The sequence below is a fragment of the Cupressus sempervirens genome, chromosome 5 (assembly GCF_028749045.1).
Source record: "Cupressus sempervirens isolate cs-2001-9-10 chromosome 5, ASM2874904v1, whole genome shotgun sequence".
NCBI lineage: Eukaryota > Viridiplantae > Streptophyta > Pinopsida > Cupressales > Cupressaceae > Cupressus > Cupressus sempervirens.
Window position 1 is genome coordinate 230,813,595 of NC_143122.1, and position 21,897 is coordinate 230,835,491.

General features: G+C 35.3%; 1 protein-coding gene across 2 annotated transcripts in view; it reads right to left on the bottom strand.

Moving 5' to 3' along the window:
- LOC149555287 (Nitrilase/cyanide hydratase and apolipoprotein N-acyltransferase family protein) overlaps positions 1–21,897 on the bottom strand; it is a 159,994-nt gene that overhangs the window by 113,745 nt on the left and 24,352 nt on the right. For both annotated transcript variants that reach the window (XM_089829411.1, XM_089829412.1), the window contains exons 3-4: positions 1,728–1,856; positions 176–234 (exon numbers count right to left, since the gene is read on the bottom strand). In XM_089829411.1, coding sequence (XP_089685537.1) covers positions 176–234; positions 1,728–1,856 — 188 coding nt within the window. The remainder of the gene's footprint in view (positions 1–175; positions 235–1,727; positions 1,857–21,897) is intronic.

The window sequence follows — 21,897 nt, forward strand, 5'->3', positions numbered from 1 at the left end:
AATGCATTGCAATACATTTTACATTTGCCAAAATGAACATGACCAAACTCAGCCTACACCTGACATATTCTCAAATGACCAACAATCTAGCAAATTACCAAAAAAAAAAAATTTGGTAGAGGTAAGATGTAAGGTGATAAACATGCTAAGGACGCATTTTGGTGCACATCTTTACCAGGAGATGTAAAATTACTTTCTTTATAAACCATACCACCAGGAACGTCAACATCAAACCTGCACAAGAAGAAATTCCATGTTGCACATTATCGACTAAAAAGAACTTTTATGTGTAACAAACATTTGAATATACATCTACTGCACTAATGATCTGTGTCAACTCAACATCAATGTACACTTAAATTGAGGAACAAAATTCAACTGGGTTTGCAAGTGAAATTATGAGGCTAAATTTAAAGCATTCTGTCACTATGTAAAAATATATTTCTATCTTACATTTCCTTTCAACAAATTAAGAAAGAATCCATGCGTTGAGACTTGGTAGGTTTTGAAAAAGACTCATGGATCAAAGTTCAACTCAAGCTTGACAAGTATGCTGTAGACTCAACTTGAAGTCCCAGCAAAGATCACAATTTTGCTGAATCTCATGACTTTCAACAGACTTTCAAATCTTTTCTGATAGACTAAGCCTAGTCTGGAAAAATGAACTTGAAATTTTTGAATGAAAAAAATTGTTCCAGCTTATTTTCATAGATTATATATACTTTTAACTGACAAGTTTTGGCTAGGATTTTCCACCACGTTTGACTTGGTCACAAAGCAGCAGGCCAACTTATCATAGGTCCCGAGTATCAACTTTACAATAAGAATCAGTAGTAATGAAGTAACAAAACAGTATTGCCATTCAAAACCAATAGTAATGAAATAAGAACGCAAATAGAAGTGGGGACAGCACAACTTTTACTTCATCATATACTATATTAGTTTCAAAACTCTATGAGGACTCAAGCAGTTTTTGCAGCCAAGTCAGTCACACATTAACTTGCCTGGCCAATTGCCTAACAAAGTTACATACCTGATACTCATTTATAGTTGATGAGCAAGAAGAGTAAGACTACACCTCTTAATGGGACAAAAAGGAAACAAAGAAAAGAAAACTTTTAAAAATGTATTTTTTTCAAGAAAGTATGAAGGGATTATTACCAATATATGACCAATCACTTGAAAGACAGAAAAATGAAAATAAAATCACGTATTAAGTAGGAAAACATCATTTATAATGTACTCGAATGAGCATCATCAGTTCAAGGGAATTTTTATATTTATTACATGCTACTTTGATTGTTTGATGTCTTCAAGCATAGTTACAACTTACATCGGTAGCACTAACTCAACAAGCTAATGATTAACAGAAGAAATATGTTAGTCGTATTAAAACAACATATGCTGATATGTGTGTGTGTCAGTGTCAAAACATTTGCAAGTTCTGCTAATTATTTATCATTGAGAACAGACAAAAGTGGATCTCAAATGTGTAGTGAACTTTGGAAAACTTTGAGTCTCTAAAAGCTTAAATATACATGTTTTTAATGAAAACCTCACTAAGCAAAAAAAACACAGTAAACTTGTTACAAATATCCTTCTTGACACATCTATTGCTATTGAAAACAATTACTCTACCAAAAACAAATGGAAATCATTCAAAGAGCACACGAAAGATAAGCTGCGAGCCTCACAAAATAAAATATATCATTTTCATATGCACTTACAAGTGTATTTTGCGATAGCAACTTCGAACATTACCCAAATCATCTAGTAAGACATGAGTGTTAAATAGATGCTTGTCATCATGACCTTTCTCTTGAAAACCTCCAAGGGAGAGCCAGATCCCTGCTTCCCTATCAAATCAAGACATGGTAATACAATATAAGCATTTAAACCTTCAGACTATCAACAAGCTAGTAAAATTATTAATTTAGATATAATGCAATAATTTTCAAGTAAAAAACTGGGTAACTCTTTTCTATTCACAAAATGGAAAAACAATACCCATAAGAAATAAGGGGAAATGTACACATGAAATTTCACAATAAAGCATTCTTTTGTTTCAATGTCGTGTGATAACATTGAAAGAAATAAATATTTGTCACTACTTATAGACACCTCAAACTGGCTCAGTTACACCTTGACATGGGATAGATAATACACCCTGGCTTAGTTTAAAATATAAAACTTAATCCAAGTCAAAATAACCTTCAACCTAGTAGACAATACACTTTGATCTGGATCAAATGCATTCTGAACTGAGCAAATGACACATCTTGAATCGGATTTTTTTTTAATAATACCCCTTAATCTAGGTCAAATATACCTTTTATACTATAGAATGCACCTTGATTAGGGTCAAACTGATTTATACACGGGGTGGATACTACACTTCTTGATTCATCAGCACAAATCTTTTTCAATATTAATATTAATCAGTGAAAGAGGATGATGTTCTTTCGCAAAAATATTAAGCAAACAGTCCTATCACCTATGACAGCAATCTAGCAATGTAAGTGTGGTTAGAATTGACATGTAATAACAAGAAAAAGAGCAAGAAAATAAGAGATGAAAACAGTATGCTCAAGAAACCCAATTTGGGCGAAAACTTAGATGAGTGTGTTAAAACTCCTCAAGTCACTATCTCAAGAACCCTTAGATATGGTTAACTGCACTTTCAAAGACTTCATGGGCATTCTCTCCCAAGAACAATGTCGAAACTGTAGAACAGAAATTTACTACTAAGAGGAGAGTTTTGAATCAGTAGCAAATAAATTTTAAACTTTTATCCAATTCAATTCTTTAATCAATTACTTCCAACAGAAAATTTAAATAACATGGAAACACGAGATGGGAAAAACCACAGTGAATAATGCTGCTAGGATCTACCATCCTAATCCAACCTCGTAAATTAAATCCAATTACAAATATGTAAGGGCACCAACCCTGACAATTCACCAAACACCTATTCTAGAGCACCAACTCCTACAAATGTGAGCACCTACTCAACTCTTCTCAAACAACAACTTTTACAAACATTATTTATCAAATTGAGCATTAACTCAGAATGTACAAGCGTGAAAGGTATAACTTATGTAATTTCCTAGGTTGCATGGGTATGCGTAACCACATCCCCGGTACGCGTACCCATGTACCCAAAAACCAGATGCACGTACCCCGAGTATCAGTTAGTGGTGAGCATCATAGCTAAGGACCTTGATTAAGATTTCTGAATTTTTTTCAATTTTTTATTTGTGTATTAGCTTGTTGTTTATCAAGCTTAATTAGATATGCAATCAATTTTGATACAATACTAATTAATAGTGAACTTTATCACAGTTCAAGTCAAAAGCTTATCATTTGCAATATGTCAATGTTATCATTATATGATTTATGATCTAAAAATTTATCATATATTATTATTACAAACATAAAGCAAATCTGAAACTGACAACAATACATTACATTTGTGAACTTTATACTGTTCTTGATTTGAAAAACCATTGTCATGATTCATAACATCAGAGTTTCTATAAATAATAAATTATAATTCAAAAAAAGTTTGATGTACCCAAGTACCCCTGTCCACTATTTTGAAAAATAGTCATGCCTGTACCCTAAGTACCCAGGTACCCACATCCCCATGCAACCTTGGTGATTTCCCTTCTGATGGAAGTGAATGAATTAAGATTCTGATATAGCAAAATAATTCTGATTATGTCTCTTAGAAATATCTTTAATCTGAATTCAAGTAGGAAAAATCAGAATATCACTTTTGCAAATTAAATCCAATCTGAAACAAATTAACTACAATTGCTCTATGACTATACATGCTGAGAGAAGAACAACCTGCAAATATATCTTTGAAGAGTCTCTGTTATGGATATATTCTGATATGAACTGAGATATCTCTCCAAACATAACAAAACTTCAATATCTGAATCCAACAATGCAGCTTCTTAAGGTACTATTTGTGCATGAATATCAGACTTTACTATGAATGTGATATACCAAAACAGACCATTCTTAACTTGAAGTATACCTGATTTTTTGTCAAATCTGTTACCTTTCCAGATCAATCACAGACTTCTTTATGTTAATCTTTCAAAACTTTTCTTTCTCATAGAATTTTTCACAGCATCTTCTTAGTTCTTCATCAGGTTTCTTTTCATCCATACACACCATTCAACATAGAAGTGAATATATATATAATACATTACTCATCATATAGTTTGGGAAGTTTAAGAAGGTTATAACCATCTTCAACTGCAATCACAAACTGCTGCTCAACTCCTAAAGGGCTTCATATCCATGTGTTCCAAAACTGACTACAAGCTGCCACAACTTCTTCTATTGTTATTTCAAGACAATAATGTTATAAATGGTGACTCGACTTCTTGGATTATTCTCGTCTCATGTTTACTGGATAGAACAACGACCACGTACGTCAAGTTACTTTTCTAGTCCCAACTTTATGAGTTTTCAAACAAGAAGGTAGAACCATTGCAGTGCGTTGTCCTGCATTTTGTCGCCACAAAATGGAGGTGACAGTATGAAACTTTTCCAATTAAGTTTCGCACTTCTCTAAGAAAGTTCGTTATTTTTTCGGTAAGAATTGATCAAACAATTATTATCAATTAATATAATGAAGTGTTTTAGTGAAGGCTTTCATCAAGTCTTTTTTGTCTTTTGAATTTGTTAGCCTATAATTAATTTTTAAGGCCTTTAATGTCCTTTTTTGCATTTTTGAGTGTTAGTTTAGATTGTTTTAGCCTTTTTTTGTTTCGTTCAATCTCTTGCTTTCGGTTTTCCCTTTGATTCGGTATATCTTGGCGCTTAATCGGCTTTGTTAGTCAAAAGATATAAACATTTAAGTGCTCAAAAAGTGGACTCTTCAAGCTCAACTACATATTTAAAAAAGGGATGCTATATTCTAATGTTGAGTTGCACTTTTTGAAAAATATGACTTAAATTCATTTTATATTATGTTTTTAAGTTACTTTATTACTTAAATTTATCACTTAAGTCATTATAGTGCACTTTATGTTATTTTTAATGTTGAGTTGCTTTAAATTTTTCACTGCAGTGACTTTATTACTTTAGTCTATTTCAATGTTGAGATTTACTTAAATGTTTTTACTTCAAAAAATTTAAGTGAAATATTACTTTTTGAGCATATTTGCACATAATATGTAAAATATATAGTGTAAATATGATATTTGACCCCTTTAAGTGATATTTGCTCAATAATCAATTTAACGTGTGCTAAAGATCATTTTAGTGATGCAACTCAACAACATGTCTTTTCTTCTAACATGTTACATGCAAATGCATCTAAAGAGTGAGATTTACCTTTTGCATGCAAATGCAAATAACATGTTACATGCAAATGCATCTAGAGAGTGAAATTTACCTCTTGCACGCAAATGCAAATACAAATTACTAAAACATGCAAATACATCTAGAGAGTGAGATTTACCTTGGATGCCCAATTGATGTTCTTTCAAAAAGCATATTTTAAAACATGCAATCACCCTTGGAGAGTGCGATTTGCATCTAAAGGCCAAAATAAAAAATATAATGACCCTTGGAGAGTGTGATTTTCTCTTTGGTTTGAAATATTTGACTTGTGCAAACTAAAAGCACATTTTTAAAACATGTAATGACCCTTCGAGATTGACTTATCTTGAAAATATATTTTCCAGCCAAGGCATTACATGTCATGAGCCTCCAAGAGTGTGATTTGCACTACAAACCCTCTTTTTCGTGCAATATGCTTCATGCATTTTGGCTTGGAGAGTGCCACTCGCACTAAGGAGTACATACTTGCATTTTTTAAACATGCAATGGGTGCTCAAGAGTGTGATTTGCACTAAAATGCTAAAAAATGTGACATGTAAATGCATTTAGAGGATTTTTCTCCACTTTTCCAGCCAAGGCATTACATGTCATGAGCCTCCAAGAGTGTGATTTGCACTACAAACCCTCTTTTTCATGCAATATGCTTCATGCATTTTAGCTTGGAGGGTGCAATTTGCGCTAAGGAGCAAAATATAAGCATTTTTGCCTCATGTGTTTCACCTTGGAGAGTGTGATTTGCAATAAGGAGTAAATACTTGCATTTTTTAAACATGCAATGGGTGCTCAAGAGTGTGATTTGCGCTAAAATGCTAAAAAAAGTGAACATTTAGAGGATTTTTGTCCACTTTTCCAGCCAAGACGTCCATGCATATGCAGCTTAAGAGTGTGATTTGCACTAAAATCCCCAAAAACATAAATTTTACATACAAATGTGCTCATGTGTTTGGCTCCTAAGACCACAATTTGCACCTTGAAGGCAAAAACAACATGCAATAGGGCCTTCTAAATCCAATTTGCATCAAACATTTGGAGAGAAAAAAAGTTGCAACAACATCTTGCTCATACAAGCACATGCATTTGCCCTTGGAGACCATGATTTGCCTCAAAACTTCGAATTCTTCAAAAAAAATTGGTTGCCACATGCAAATGCACTTGGAGAACCCAATTTTGGAGAAGACTTGTTCATCCAAACTTCTCTTTCCTCCATTTTTTGGCTCATTGATCTCCAAGTAAGTGTAAAGATTCAACTTTGTTTGCATTTCTTACTTGTTTTGCTAAAGTATTGCATTATTTGGCTCATTTTTGTCCAATTGTTCAAATGCAGCCCTAGTTTTTTGTATTTAATTTTTAATTAAGTTTGAAATCTTCATGTTGTTGCAAATGCAAAAGTCTTCTACTCCAAAAATGAAATTGCACGTAAAGAAAGGTTTTGAAGTTTGTCAAGTTTGAGTCAAAAGCAAGAGGTAAAATGTTTTGTTTTTAGTTTTTCTTTCTAGTTTGTTGCTTATTTTTAATTTGTTTCTAGAGAAAAGTTGAAGATTATACCCAAGAACGCAAATGCATTTCCATGTTTCCACCTCCCATACTTCATCAATTTTCCAAACTCATTAGTTTTCCACTTTCCCATACATGTAATCGCACTCTCTGAACCCGATTGCATGTTTTACATCATGTAAAATGAGGAGGTTTTACCACATGCAATGACATCTAAAGAACCCCATTTGGGTGAAAACTCACATTTTAAAGCACCTTAACTCTCATCTTGCACATACTCAAATGCTTCCAACTTGCATTCTTGACCTTTCCCAACAAAACATTTATTTTTGCCCACATGTATTCCATCATCCTAAACCTGTTTTTTGGTCATTTTTGCCCAAAATACAAGTTGTTCCATTCATTTCCAGCCTTCAAAAGCATTCAATAAGTATCCAATCCATACTTCGAACACTCATCCCTCATGGTTCTGTCATTGTAACTCAAATCCCAAAGTTTCCAAGGATCCAATCTCATTAGAAGATGTTTTCATCTTCATGTTGCAGTGCACTCTTCAAGATATGTCGGAATTTCTTCAAAGAACAGAGACATCTTGTCCAAAAGAAATGCTTTGATTCTCAAGAAGCAATTATACATGTGGTCTCCACTTTCCCAATAGCAGCCTTTGAACCTGAGTTCAGGTGAGAATGTGCCAAGCATTTTGATCCAAAAAAAAATTAAAAATTAAAAATCAGTTAAAAATGTTGATGGGAAAGTTGTCTCAAGTTTACATCTAGACATCACTGAGAAGATTTTCAAACTATCTGATACTCCAAATGTGCATATTTGACAAAGAAGAATTTACAACTATGGAATGAGCAAAAAAGCTTGATTACATCAAATTTTCAAATGGCAATTAGCAATTCATTAAAGAGAGTTGGGAGGCCAACAAATAGAGTGGCACGAAATATAGGAACTACTGATCCTATGATCATCCACGATTGCATCACCAAGTACAAAGCCTTTGCTGATAATCTATAGGATTGTTTCAACAGTTCCAACATTTTCTTCATATTGTTGTAGGTGCAGAAGATAGATTACCTGTAATTCGATTAAACGGACCTTCAATACATGTAATCCAATAAATCTTATTTCCTAGTTTTACCGGGTCGAGGTAGTTGAGTCGCTCCCATTTTTTCCTCCTTTCCCTCACTTCTTTTCCTATATAAGGAGTGCCCCCCTCATTGTAAATCTCATCTTTATTTTTATGCAAGAGAGCTTTGACAAAATTGTGCAAGCATAGCTTTGATTGTGTAGTACTAATTTGGAACAAAAGTGAATACAAAGAAACAATTGGAGCTGAAACTTTGATTGAGAGCAATTGCGATAGTGCAAATTAGAAGCTTTGAGTGTAATTTGTGTCCATTTTCTTTGATTCATGTTATTATTGTGTGTTTAATAATAGAGCGTAGTGAGTTGTGAATCAATCAAAGCTAATGCATTGACTGGGAGCGATTGTGATAATACATAGACTAGATTCTTTGACTGTAGCTAATGTTATCATCTCAAAATCTGTAAAAAAAACCTTGGTTTACCTCTGCAAGTCTTAATGAATAAATTCCTCTTTTCCTTTGTTTTATTTCTTTAAAACTATATTTCAAAATGTTAACACAAAGGAGAACTCTGTGGTCATAAAAGACAGCTCTACAATTACATTGGATTTTATTTTCAAGAAAATTGATTGTCTCTAAGCAAACTTTTATTAAAAATTATAATGCTTAAATAAACCTAATTGTTGTATGTGATTGCAGGAACCGCCAATCAGCAAAGAATGTCCCGAATATATCCACGTCACTCCAATATTCAGTGGCAGCTACCTCTTAACTTCTAATGCCAGCAGAAACTCCAACGTCCAATGCTAAGTTAGATGAATTCCGGCCCCAGCAGTAACGTCAGCAGAAGTAATTGACATTGGATGTCAATTATATTGCACAGGCTGGCTTACGTGATTCCCAAATGTATACTCGACACTCACCAAACTAATTGCCAACCCCTCCAACAGTGAAACGCTAGGCCTGATACGAATAGCAGGGCATAGACAATAATCGCAGGCCCAGAAATGTTTAACGTTGGGCTGCAAATAGGATCTCAAGCCAAAGAAATGGCTATAGGACTTTCGAACTGCAGCCCACAAGTGTTGAGGATATGACGTCCAGCCTCTACAGCATTAAATCTAACCACACATTCCCCATGTGGATTGCCAAATGACCACAAGATATTTATTGCAGAAAATCGCACCACCAGGAGCAATTTCAGAATTGTAATAAAATTCACAATTAATTCCTTCACCAATCCAGAATGCAAACTCCAATATTAGCTTCTCCATAGACACGGAAAAAACAGTAGGAGTAAAGTAGCAAATTATTATAAATCAGCAATAATTTACACAACACTCAAAATTCATAGAATTAAGGAACCAATCCCCCAGTCACAAAAAAACATAGTAGGGAGATCTATCCAATGAAACCACTATACATCAGCAATAACTCCGAACAAGCTTAAGAAACTTAGACACTTGTACATCAACAAGGGCATACAGTTAAGAACCCAGGAAAAAGACACAAAGGCACAAAATCAGATATATAATCAAGCGTGCTTTTTCTAATGAAATGAGCTCTCACTTATAGCTTTCATTGGCAAAAGTTTCCCAAAAAGCTCCACTTCAGAAAACATGGAAGTTTCCCAAAAGAACTCAACACTAGAAACTTTCCAACTTGCTTTTTAGAAATATCTCTTAAAGTCATTATTATAATAATATAAACATTATTATAATAATGCAACTCAATGAATAATAAATAAATAAGAGCTCATGCAATTATTAATTGGATCAACCGCAGGTGACGACCAACTACCAAGCCATCCACTACGCCACTGAAAATAGCAACTGCCCATAATAGACTTACTAAAAATAGTAAGTAATCAGCTGAGACCCCCAAAACACCCTGTCAGCTCACGAGGGTCACTTTGATGAGCTAACTCAATCAACCGCACAGACTGGCCAAAAATGGGGACATTACAAAATCACGAAAAATAGTTAAAATTTCCCTACTTCTGGAAGTCTTTGCACCCCAATGGTAGAGGTTTTTCTTATTAAATAGATTAAAACAGCATTTAGAGCCAAACTGGTATGCTTTCAATCAGCCTCTGAGTTGGTGTTGGTTTATCGGTATCATTGTTTCCAGCAATTAGATAGAAGGTAGTTTAGAGATTTAATCTTGTTCATTACTTGCTCCACGGGTAAGTGGATTATTTCCTGAAAGATAAAACACCCCTTACAAAATCTCTCAACTTCTTGCTTACCTTGAGTTGATCCAAGGAACATTGAGAAGGGGGAGCCTTTCCTTTAACGTAGGAGATACTTTGTCTCATGTGTTGTCGTTGGTCATCCTATTTTGCGATGGATTTGAACAAACTATTGGTTGCACAATATCCACCCAACACGGTGGAATTTTCTGAATAGATTTCACACCAATCTATGTATCGAATGTAATTTGTTGTATAAACTATTATCACCATTGACTTTTGTGGAGTTCCTTTTGAGTGCGGTTTCATTTCCCCAACACTGAGAATTATCTTTATGTTGTATTCAGTCATTTGTCTTCTCTTCAACATTGCTCTATGTATATTCTGTCATAGATACAAGAGAGAGATTCTACATGGCAACTATGCAGCCCTATGTCTTGAACAAATGCAACAAATAAATTGTGCATCGGCTTAGTCTCACTTAAAACAACATATTTTATGAAATAAAAAGCCTCACTTTTGTATTACCTCTATTTCAATAGTTTATGTGCTTTTATCATACTTCATCACATAGTGTGCAAACTCTACGAGTGCTCACCAAGTTGTCGAGTACTCTCAATTGTTTTCGTTGGGCAAGTACTCACAAGTTTAACTTGTGCTTTTATAGATATAAAAAATGTAGGTAAAAATGTCAATACGGCTAATGCCCTGGTTAAGATGCATTTTTCACTTATTGTTAGTGCTATAAAACTATGCATTTTCTCTATTGAGATGTCAATTTCAAATTGATACATTTTGCAATTGAATTCTAGGAAAGAAATATGTTTATTTAAGAGATTAATTTTTAGTACTTTCTAGTTGCAAAGTTTTGTCGAGCTTTTGTCGAGTATATACCAAGGTTTTGTCGGGTTGAAAATTTTAGGCTTGCCGAGTACTCTCCAAGTCCAAGTCTACGAACTATGCAGTTCATCACGTGTTACCAATATAGTGTTGCCTCCATGTAAGTCTCTGATGTTGTTCAAGCACTATCATGTTATGCAAAATGGACATGTATTATACTAAATAAGAAGTTCACTACATGTAACAACAATTATATGCAAATACTCCTTATTACACTTGTCATCGTATAGATGGACGAGAAATCCACCAAATATATATATGTATACACACGCATTTGACAACATAATTCAACAAGTCAAATGTATTTGTCAAGCTTTGTTTTTTATTTGTATAGTTGTATGTTCAAAATGGTCTTTTGACATCAATGACAAATTACAACAATGTCTAATGCAAACATCATACAATATAATCTTCTCTCCAACTTCCTAAATACCACTATCACTTCACTACGACTCACAAGCTAAACTAAAAATAGCTTAACTCAACCAATTTTCCATTAAAACTGAAGAGGACTACTTTCATTGTTACAAAAAGACCCTCTTTGGAGGTTTACAAAGAAAAAATAAGCAAGAGGACATCATGAAGAAGCCCAAATCAAAACCAAAGAATCTCAAATGCTACGACTCTCTGAAATGCCAAGGACTCTATCCTTTTTGTTTGTGTCTTGGATGAGTTTGATAATTGTGGTTAGACAAGTTTGACCTCATTCAAATCTACCACCCATGCTTTGTTCCACAACCTCAGCACCCTACATGTATAAATCAATTAATGACCATCTGTCTGACTATTTTTTGTTTAATTTATGAGAAAGACTTTCATGACCTCTTGATAATTTAGCTCCTTTCTGTTTGCATAGAAGCCCTCAGATTGGGTCACCAATCACACCAGTTTGACGCTTTCAGGCTCAATTGTAGATCTAGGTTCCTTTTTGTACCTTATTTTTAAATCTGGTCTACTATGTTTACTATATATTCTATACTTTACTATTATTGCTGAAAGTCATCATTTTCATAGCTTTAAACCTAGATCATACATACACTTATCTCAATTCCCTTACACTTTCAAAAAGGGAACATAGATCCAACTATTCGGCTCTCCTATTAGGACCATTGCTAAACCTCTTTATGTTCCCAAATGGTAATGTATGGACTAGGACTCCATTTCCTCATATATCAATTAGAAGGACAACAAATTTAGATAAAAGGAGGATGGAAAGAGCTTCACAGCAATGCTTCTGGGGGCAATTTGAAGATATTCTTGGTATGTACACAAAATGGGAAGTAGATTAATTCTAGTGGGAACATATCTTCTTTTCTTTTAAATGTTGATATAAGTGTTGTGTATGTGCACCTTATTCTTAACCTGAATCAAGAGCAAACAAAAAAAAGGTTGTGGCATTGGTTTTAGGAGACATGGCATTCTGGTCCGAAAGGATAGTACTGAAAAATCCAGTCACATCCAAGAGACTAGATGTGGTCTAGCTCTTGATCCAATGTGTTCTTAGCTTTTACAGGATCAAATACCTTCCAATCAGGGTTTTATGATTTGGTAATGGATCAATACAGTTGGTGCAATCCAGTAACTTATTCTAGCAACCTTTCCAAAACTCATCCTTGTACTTCTCAATCTAAAGATGACTTGTTAAGCAAGAAACTTACTAGAACAAAGTTGTAGAGATTAGATTGTTAGGGCACATCAAGGAGAAAATGCATGAAAAATGTATTAATTAGAAATTGACATCTCTATTATGTATTTCATGACTTTTGAAATAAATTAATGCATTTTTTCTATTGAGATTAGATTATTATGCATTTTCTCTATTGAGATGTCAATTAATGCAAACAGAAAGGAGCAAAATTATCAAGAGGTCATGAAAGTCTCTCTCATAAATTAAACAACAAATAGTTAGACATGTGTGTTGGACGCCCTAGTCCAAAAGTTTTCACCTATTCAAAAGTCATTACAACTTGTAGCAGTTTTCTCTTTGCTCATGTAACACTTTCTATAATCGAAATTATAACTACAACAAAAAAAGGGGGAGAAAAAGTTGTAATATATAGAGGCTTGCGTAAATCAAACCCTCTATTGGTGTTTCCACCACCTCCACAATTTCTATGATCGATGTAAAAGAGAAGAGAGCTTGTCCTTGAACTAACAAAGGGTAAACAGGTTGTTTCTCCAGCAAATGTCACATTTCTTAGTATATTGTTAGCTATATTTGTAGAGTCTAGGCCACCATAATCCACATCTACACCATAGCATATTCACAATTACGTCCTATTCTTTCATGGGATCCTCTTAGGATCAGCTCCATTCCTATTCATAGATGACTGTCTGGAGTATGTCATTCCTTCCCTTTCATATGGAGCTCCTTCAATCAAAGTGAATGGTAGCTACTTCCTCGGCAACAATTGTTTCTCATGTATATTCATGTCCAGAGGGTATTTTTCAGAGAAAGTAGCTCACCACCTTCATGTAATTCTTCTGATACCACTGTAATCCGAAAGAGGTAGGTTCCAAGTAAATCTTCTACATCATCTTCTTAGGGTTCCTCCTCGATATCGATCGTAGACAAATAGTTTGGCCCTTGATTATTCCTCCCCATTATAGTGAAATTAAATTCTTCAAATAGTAAGAGTCATCAACATATACAAGCTTGTATCATTGGTTTGTTCAATAGGAATGTAAAATGTGAAGGGGTTGGATAATAGGTATTATTGAAATTTGTGTAAAGCATAAACCATAGTCAAGGCTTCTCTTTCTATAGTTTTGTAATTTCTTTCTTCTTGATATAATTTCCTACTGGAAAATACTACAAGGTGCTTGTTATTCACTTTGAATTGTGCTAGTACTACACCTATGGCTACTTAAGATGCGTCCATATGAACATGGAAGGGTACCAACCAATCTAGAAATATGAGAATAGGGGATTTTGCTATTTTTTGCTTCAAAGTGTCAAAAGATTGTTGAAATTTCTCTATCCAAGTGATAGCTTTGATGCTCTTCTTGTTCTTTAGTAATTCCTCCAGGGTTGTAGCTATACTAGCATAACCTTTAATAACCTTTCTATGATACTCAATGTATCCAAGGAATGTTTTTACTTCTAGGGTTGTTTCTAGAGGTGGTTGAATCATGATTAAGGAAATATTCAATGGGTCTACTATTAATCCTTCTTTGCAAATGATATGTCTTTATAGTGTGCCAAAAGGAACAACAAAGATGCACTTCTTCAGGCTTATAGAAATATGCATACATCTACACTTTTCCAGCATTGTCTAGAGTGCTCGAATATGATTCCTCAAGAACCCATAAATGGTCCAATCATCCAAGGATACCTATAAAAAGTCATGAATGATGCAATGTCCCCTTTTTAGCTCACCACAATTGGTGATTAGGATTAGCATATTAGTGGCCCTTATAGGTTAAGTCGATTGGTTAGAGGGTCTCAATCGGAAGAACAAGAGGCTCTTTCCCTTCCGAAGGTTAGATGTGTTCAAGATTGCTCTCCACTCGATCAGTTTGGTACACTTTATATTTATAGTCTCACTTATACAGCATATCTAAACTACACACTTATATTTTGCATACTATTTTAACTCAAGAGTTGGATCAATAACATATTCAGGCTAGACGGCAAGGTCGTTCTCAACCGTATTATCAAACCATGGACCACATTTTGACTCTCAGGGTTGTTATTGAGAAAGTATGCAATCGCTCCTCGAAGATTTATTGTTTCTTTGAGGATTACCACAAGGCTTTTGATTTTGTTTCCAGAATGGCTCTCTTCCAAAGACTTCACAACATTGGTATTTCTAAGACTCTCTTGACTACCATCATGAGGCGGTGATCAGTCATATTAAGACCCCTCATGGCATGTCTGACTTTTCCTGGAGTACCATTGGGGTGAAGTTAGGGTTCCCTTTGTCTCCTACCTTGTTTGAGCTTTTCATTGATGATCTTGAGGCATTTCTTCAAGCACACTCACTTTTGGGTGATGGTTGTTCCTTGCACCAGATGTTAATTTCTATATTGCTCTTTGTGGATGACGTGGTCCTCCTACTCTCATCTCCAAAGGGCTTACAAAGACTTCTCAATAGCTTCAATCTCTCTATGACTCGAGACAGCTGACTAGTTAGCCTAGGCAAGACCAAGGTGATGGGCTTCAATGGCTTCAAGACCTCTCAACTCCACTTTTTTTCTCAAGGTGTGGAGGTTGGGATCTCTTCTTCGTACACCTCTCTAGGGGGTCAAGTTCTCTGGCCCTTGATTCAGTATGAGACCAACACTTCAACCTTGAATCAACAAAGGGTATGGCTCTTTGGCCCTTATGGAAAGACAATGTTTCCAATATCACTCCCAGGACACCATATCCAAGATAGCTTTTATGGACACTTTGATTACAATGCTCTATGGGTCTATTGTACAGGGGTGGTCTTTCTTAGAGTCTAGTTGGGCCTCTATGGAGCGGGTTGAAACCCTTTTCCTTCAATGCATCATAATATGCAAGCAATCTACACCTCACAATATTGTCCTGGTTGAGTTCACGGCTAACCCTTTTAGACTCGGTACCATCTTTGACTCGGTTTGGTTCTTACATTGCCTCTAGTGCTTCATGAACTCTTTCGAGGGGCATCACAGATATTCCTACCTTGCCTACAACTCCTTGAAGGCTATTGAAGGCTTAGATCCCTCAGGTCAGGCTCGATGTTGGTTCGCTCAAGTTTAAGCTCTTTAGGGTTCTGTCGAGATTGACATTGATCACCTTCCTCCTTCCTGGTACCCTTTGGATGTCCTCTCTCATGTTTTCATCCTGACAAGAACTGGATACCCACATTAGGGTGAGGATTTACAAGTGGTTTACCTCACTAATTGGGTAAGTCCCCCCAGGGGGCTTCATTTGAGGATGGCCTTCTATGCGGAGCACATTCTCGATATATAGGACGGGATTATTGTGCATCCATCAGACTCATGTCTCACAGCTGGTCAGATGCAGTTCACATCGTCGTTGGCTACTTTAGAGTGGGATCACATTGGCTCCCAATTCAATCAAACCATCAATTGGCTAGAGAGAACAGGATTTGATAGCTTTGTGATTTGGGGAAGGCGGAGACAAAGACACGTTCCATTTTCCACTGCCTCATCTACTATGATCAAGGGAGATTCTACTACTTGTTCAGAGAGAATCAATCTCTCCATTTTTTCAGATTTAACAACCAAAGGTGACTTGTGCTTCACCTTTAGAAGGCCTTGAGGCTTCGAAATGACTCTCTTGAGCAACATCTCCCCACAAGATCGCACTATGATCAGCTCTTCACCTCTTTTCATGGTGGTCTCTCCTGCATGTGGTACCAAGCAACAGCTTGACTCCCCTTCTAGTTTTTTTAGATCTGGGAAACCTCATAGGATCTCCACTCGGAAGTAGCCTTCTTCCTCTTCTTCTAGAGGTCTTCAAAGATGGCTTGGGGCCCTTTCTCGCCCTACAGCCTATCCTTTGGTTGTGGATTTTTACTCGGCTGCTCAAAGAAACTAGTTGGTTGTTGATTGGTTTGTCGTCGCTTCTTGCTTTAGTTGTTTGGTTCTCTCTCCTCAAACACCATTTGGTGATCCTTAATATGGGTTGGACCTCAAATTTGTTTTGGCAGGCCCTTGGACCCTCTAGTGGTCTTTTGTTGGACATTAATAAAGTAATCTTATCAAAGCACTTCTCTCCAAACACATTCTTCAATGATCAAAACATTAGGTGCAACAAGAAAGATACAACATGTTGTAGCCTCATATAACCATTTGTCCTAGTGTCATGCTTCTAATCCTCGCCTCAATTTCAAATTTGTTCATCAACACACATCATTGTCCACACACAAAGGTGCTGCAATCAATCCTAATGCAATTCTTATGACCTACAACACATGAACACCTCACTACAATGCAACATAGCATCTTTATCATGACCAGCAACATAGCATGGTGTAGATATCAAACACCTGCACAAGATTCTTCCTACTACACCATACCAATGCCATTGTGGCAATACATCCTTCCTTCAACAAGCTCTCCACATCTTCACAGCCATATCAACAGGGGTTGACATCATAATCATAAACCACACCATCATATCTAATAATCTCACAACTACATAATTACAATAAGCGAAGGTTGGACACAAGAGATCAACACCACAATGCATATCAGCAAGCTCTCAACTTCAAGCATGCAGAGGGTTGCCATCAATGAAAACCTCAATTGCCAATAGGCATTATCAATTAGCTCACCCATCCAAGACTTTTAGGCTAAATTTTGAAAGGGAAGATCTAGAAATCCCTTGCTACGGAATCTGATGTTTACAATTGACAAAGAAACCTTTAAACTACAAGACCTAGATCAGTAGTATAATATTTTCAGATCCAGATTGCTATCATAGGTTCTTTCCTATCTCCTCATTCCAGATCTATCCTCTTTTGTGTTTGTTGCCATTTCTATAACACTCTGTTCATGCTGTATCTTGTCAATTTCCTATCTTTTTTCCTAGATCTCGCACATCCATATCATAATCATATCCAATCAATCAAATCAAAAAGGAAAACAACTAAAAACAATGTCCAGCTCTCCTAGAGGATTGAAGTTGGACCTAATTGGTTGTTTTCCCAATTAAATAATCTCGAATTGGAAATGGTGACTGAATAAGTTCCTTGTTTGCACTAGGATAAAGATCCATTTTCTACAAATTTCAAAAATTGATACCATTTTCATATAGTTTTTGTCATAGCTTTGTGATCAACGATCAATTCAAGAACAAAAACAGTTGAATTTGGAGATTGGAGAATGAAACCTTTGATTTCCTTAAGCTAGTCCCACCCAGAGGTTGTATTTGCAGTAAAAGCTTTATTTTGTTTTACCAGCAAGTCTCGTACTTTGGAGCAAGAACATATTGTAATAGTAGATTGATTCAAATTTATAAGTTGTCTCAATATTAATTGAGCTCCAGCATATTTATGTTGTTGTATTGCTACATCTATCAAGCATTGTTGTCTATTTTTAAAAAAAGCATATAAAAATCATTATTCATCCACTATATGCCCTCATGAGATCTTTGTGATTAGAACTTGCTAAAGAATAATATTTTGTCGCTGTCTACTCACCTTCAACCTTGACCTCCCAAGAACATGGTGATCAGAAAGTTCTAAATATTTAACATTAATATTTCAAGAAGCCATTAAACGTTCCCTATTTTTCAACAGCCATAAATTCATGGAACTAGAACAATTATTGCTCTTAGGCAATGTGTTCTAGTAAGGAAAATTTGATCCTTAAAAAATACTGAAAGCTAAATAAGGATTGGTATTGGTTTTCATAGTCAAAACAGATCCACAATAATTAACTGCAGATGATAATATGCTGGCAAGAGAAAATTTAAATACAATTTCAGTCAGCATTTTGATAACTTGATGTTACATCTAGGGGAGAGGTATAGAACATCCAAATGTGTTGAACATGAACATACTGAACTATTACCAAAAGCTTCAGACTTCAATGAAAAACAATGAAGAGAAGGGAGAATCTAAAGATGTACCATAAAAGGACTGGCAATTTTCATAAACAAAACTGTAGCCCCATTGTAAGGGGCAAACAAGAGTGACCTGGTTGCATTTATTAATACTCAGATGTGTTTGATATTTTAAACCACGTAATCAATCAACTTGGATAAATTGCTCTAGCAACTTTAGCTACTTGACAGATATGACGACATGTTGACCTTGATTGACAAGATATATGCATTGTTTCAACCATAAGCCATCATTTGGTTCCCCTTTTAATCTCATCAAGGTGCTGATATTTTAATGGATAACATATTTTTACCATTGCCCTACCACTTGTACTATCATATCAGTCCAAATATATCCGCAATGGAAAAGAAAATGGTGGATTCCCGCAATGGAAAAGAAAATGGTGAATTCAAAATAATAATGACTGGTACTTCGCATGTTCTAATCACTAAAAAACTATTTGAAGTTTAAAAATAGACAAGAGGAATAATTAATACCCACATAACTTGTGATGTCCCTTGTCTGGAAAGTAATTTAATAAATAAATAAATAATAACACTAAAATATAAAATAAATAAATAACAAAACTAAAATATAAAATGAATTCAAAATAATAATGACTAGTACTTCGCATGTTCTAATCACTGAAACTATTTGATGTCATTATAGATTGGAGGAATAATTAAAACCCAGATAACTTGTGATGTCCCTTGTCCGGAAAGGAATTTAATAAATAATAATACTAAAATATAAAATAAACAAATAATAATACTAAAATATAAAATAAATGAAGTTAATAATAATAAAAATTAAAATACAAAACATTACACATGATATTGGAAATAAAAAGGAAACGGCAAACCCTGATTGAGTGGCATCTTACGCAAAGGTCCAACACGATACAAATACAAGAATGAGTGCGACATACAAATGATGTAGGGAAAAATTAATCAATAGTAACGTAATACTATTGAGGAACCGGTTGTGATTTACAAAGTGGCGAGAGAGAAATACAACTCAAATATAAAACAATAACAAATAGATATATAGAGATTATATTATATTACTTCTTGTACATGAATTATCCCCCTATCTCGAGGCTGAAACGTAGCCTCCTTTTTATCCATAAAAAAAACAAATAAAAGCCTTTAACAAATCCATAACAACTTAACTTATTTAAGAAAGATCAAACAAGAATCCCTAATATTCCTCTAACTCCCTATATATTGATAGGCACAACACTTGGTGAAGGTTTTGCAAATGGGGTTGCAAGCTTTGGGCTTAACCATGGAGGAAACTCCGTAGTTAAGCACGCTCAGGCTGGAGTAGTACTGGGATGGGTGACCCCTCGGGAAGTCCCGGTGCTTCACCCCTATGAGCATCACCTAGATCCAATGAGTGCTAAGTGTTCCATTTATTCTCATGAGAGATGGATTCATGTTGAATCACTACTCATGAAACATGGGTCAATGAGTTTGACTCAAAAATCACACAGTTAAATCCTGATAGCAATATCACAATCCCTATATATTTTCTATTTGCTAAATAATTGGATTCAGATTACTAAAAATTTATTGGGAGGTTACAAACAAGCAACTACCTATATGCGTAATAATCTAGAAATCCCTAAAATGCACTTGTATCAGACTCTCGAGGTAGAAAATTTGATGACCTCCTGGTCATAAGTCTTCAATCTACTTCTTCCTACCTGGATCCCATACTAAATTTTGTCATTGTCCAACATTCTTATTGACTTTGTTGTCTTCCCGTCTTTTAGTAGTTTATCTGGTACTGTCGTCCACAAACTTCCTAGTTTTCATACTTTGAAATGCAATGCCCCACTTTCTCTACTGATGTATTTTGGTTGTTAATTGTCTTCTTCACTTTAATATGCCTCTTCTTAGGCAATTTCTTCATTAACATACATAACTTTGCAATCTCAATATCCAACATACTCCTTTGTTGATCCATGCTTCTGGCATTGCTCCATTGCAGCTTTGCTTCAAAATATAAAAATTTATGGTTTTCCTTTCCATTTCTCTATTCAGCTTCCATTCATCACCAAACTTTTCTAAAAAAAGTTTAAAACACATAGTTGCCTCCTCCATGGTTTTTTTTATGAAAGGTTGACTTCCATCTTCAAACTCTCACTTGTACCCAAATTTGCATATGAAATATATTTATTACAATAAACATTAAATCTCCAAATTTCACCATCAATCGTAAGAATGATTGGTTCCATTTCTTTACCATTGTCTTTTAAGATGTAGTTTGTTGTCCTTCCATATCTATTTGTTTCTCTTTGGGCCTCTACTTTCTCTTTTACAATCCATTGATGACATTTTCTTTTTTTCTTCACTCCCCGAGGACTCCCTTAGAGCACTCATGTGCGACCATACCTCAGCAACCATTCCCACAATCTTTCCTGTGATCGCAACCATGGCTCCCTGTAATGTTGTTTCCCAATAATCATGTGTGCTCGCTCTTCTCTTTTCTGCGTCAATGTGTGTTTGTTGTTGTTGTTGTTGTTGTTGTTGTTATTGTGCATTGTCGTTGGTCGTTTGTGAGTTTTCCTTTGCAAGAGCCCTACATTTTTTCCTTACTTGCAGTCGTTTGTGTGTTTTGCTCTGCAAAAAGCCTGCATTTTTCTTGCCTACAGTCGTCACTCCTTTATAGTTGTTCTCCTACACATGGGCTTTCTCCAGAGTTTTCCTATTGGTAGTGTCATTGCTCATTGTTCCCTTGGCCATTGTGATCACAAGTGTCTATAATGTTTCCGTTATAAAATAAATCATTTATCAAATTATTGTTAATGGGTCGATTGATTTAATATATCTCGGACCCATTCTGTTTTGTTTCCGTAGTTTGTGTCGCCGTCGGCTATCTTTGTACACCCTCAAAAAGTTTTCCCAATGGGTATTTAAGCACAGCTTGTAGGTAGTCTTTAGGTATGCAATTTGGATTATTTTCTCTGTACTGCGAATTCCTGTTGGAGTTCTCTGTTGTTCACCATTTCGGAAGTGAAAGACCTTCCCTATTTGGTTATCCGGTTTCGGTGGGATTTAACCCTCACCCTATTCCATCGCCTGTAACACTTCGCTTGGATTTGGCAAATTGGAGCATCATCTTTCAGCATATATTAATTGAAGATTATTTGTGTTCAAAACTTTATTCTTGTTTGGATTTATTTCATGAATTTGTACCTATAAGTTTGTGATTACAGAAATTAGCATTTCCCCTTTGTTCCTTACCTCATCTATCACTATAGCCCAGTATAATTAGCCATACATCTTCCCACCACCCTTCCGTATGGCCA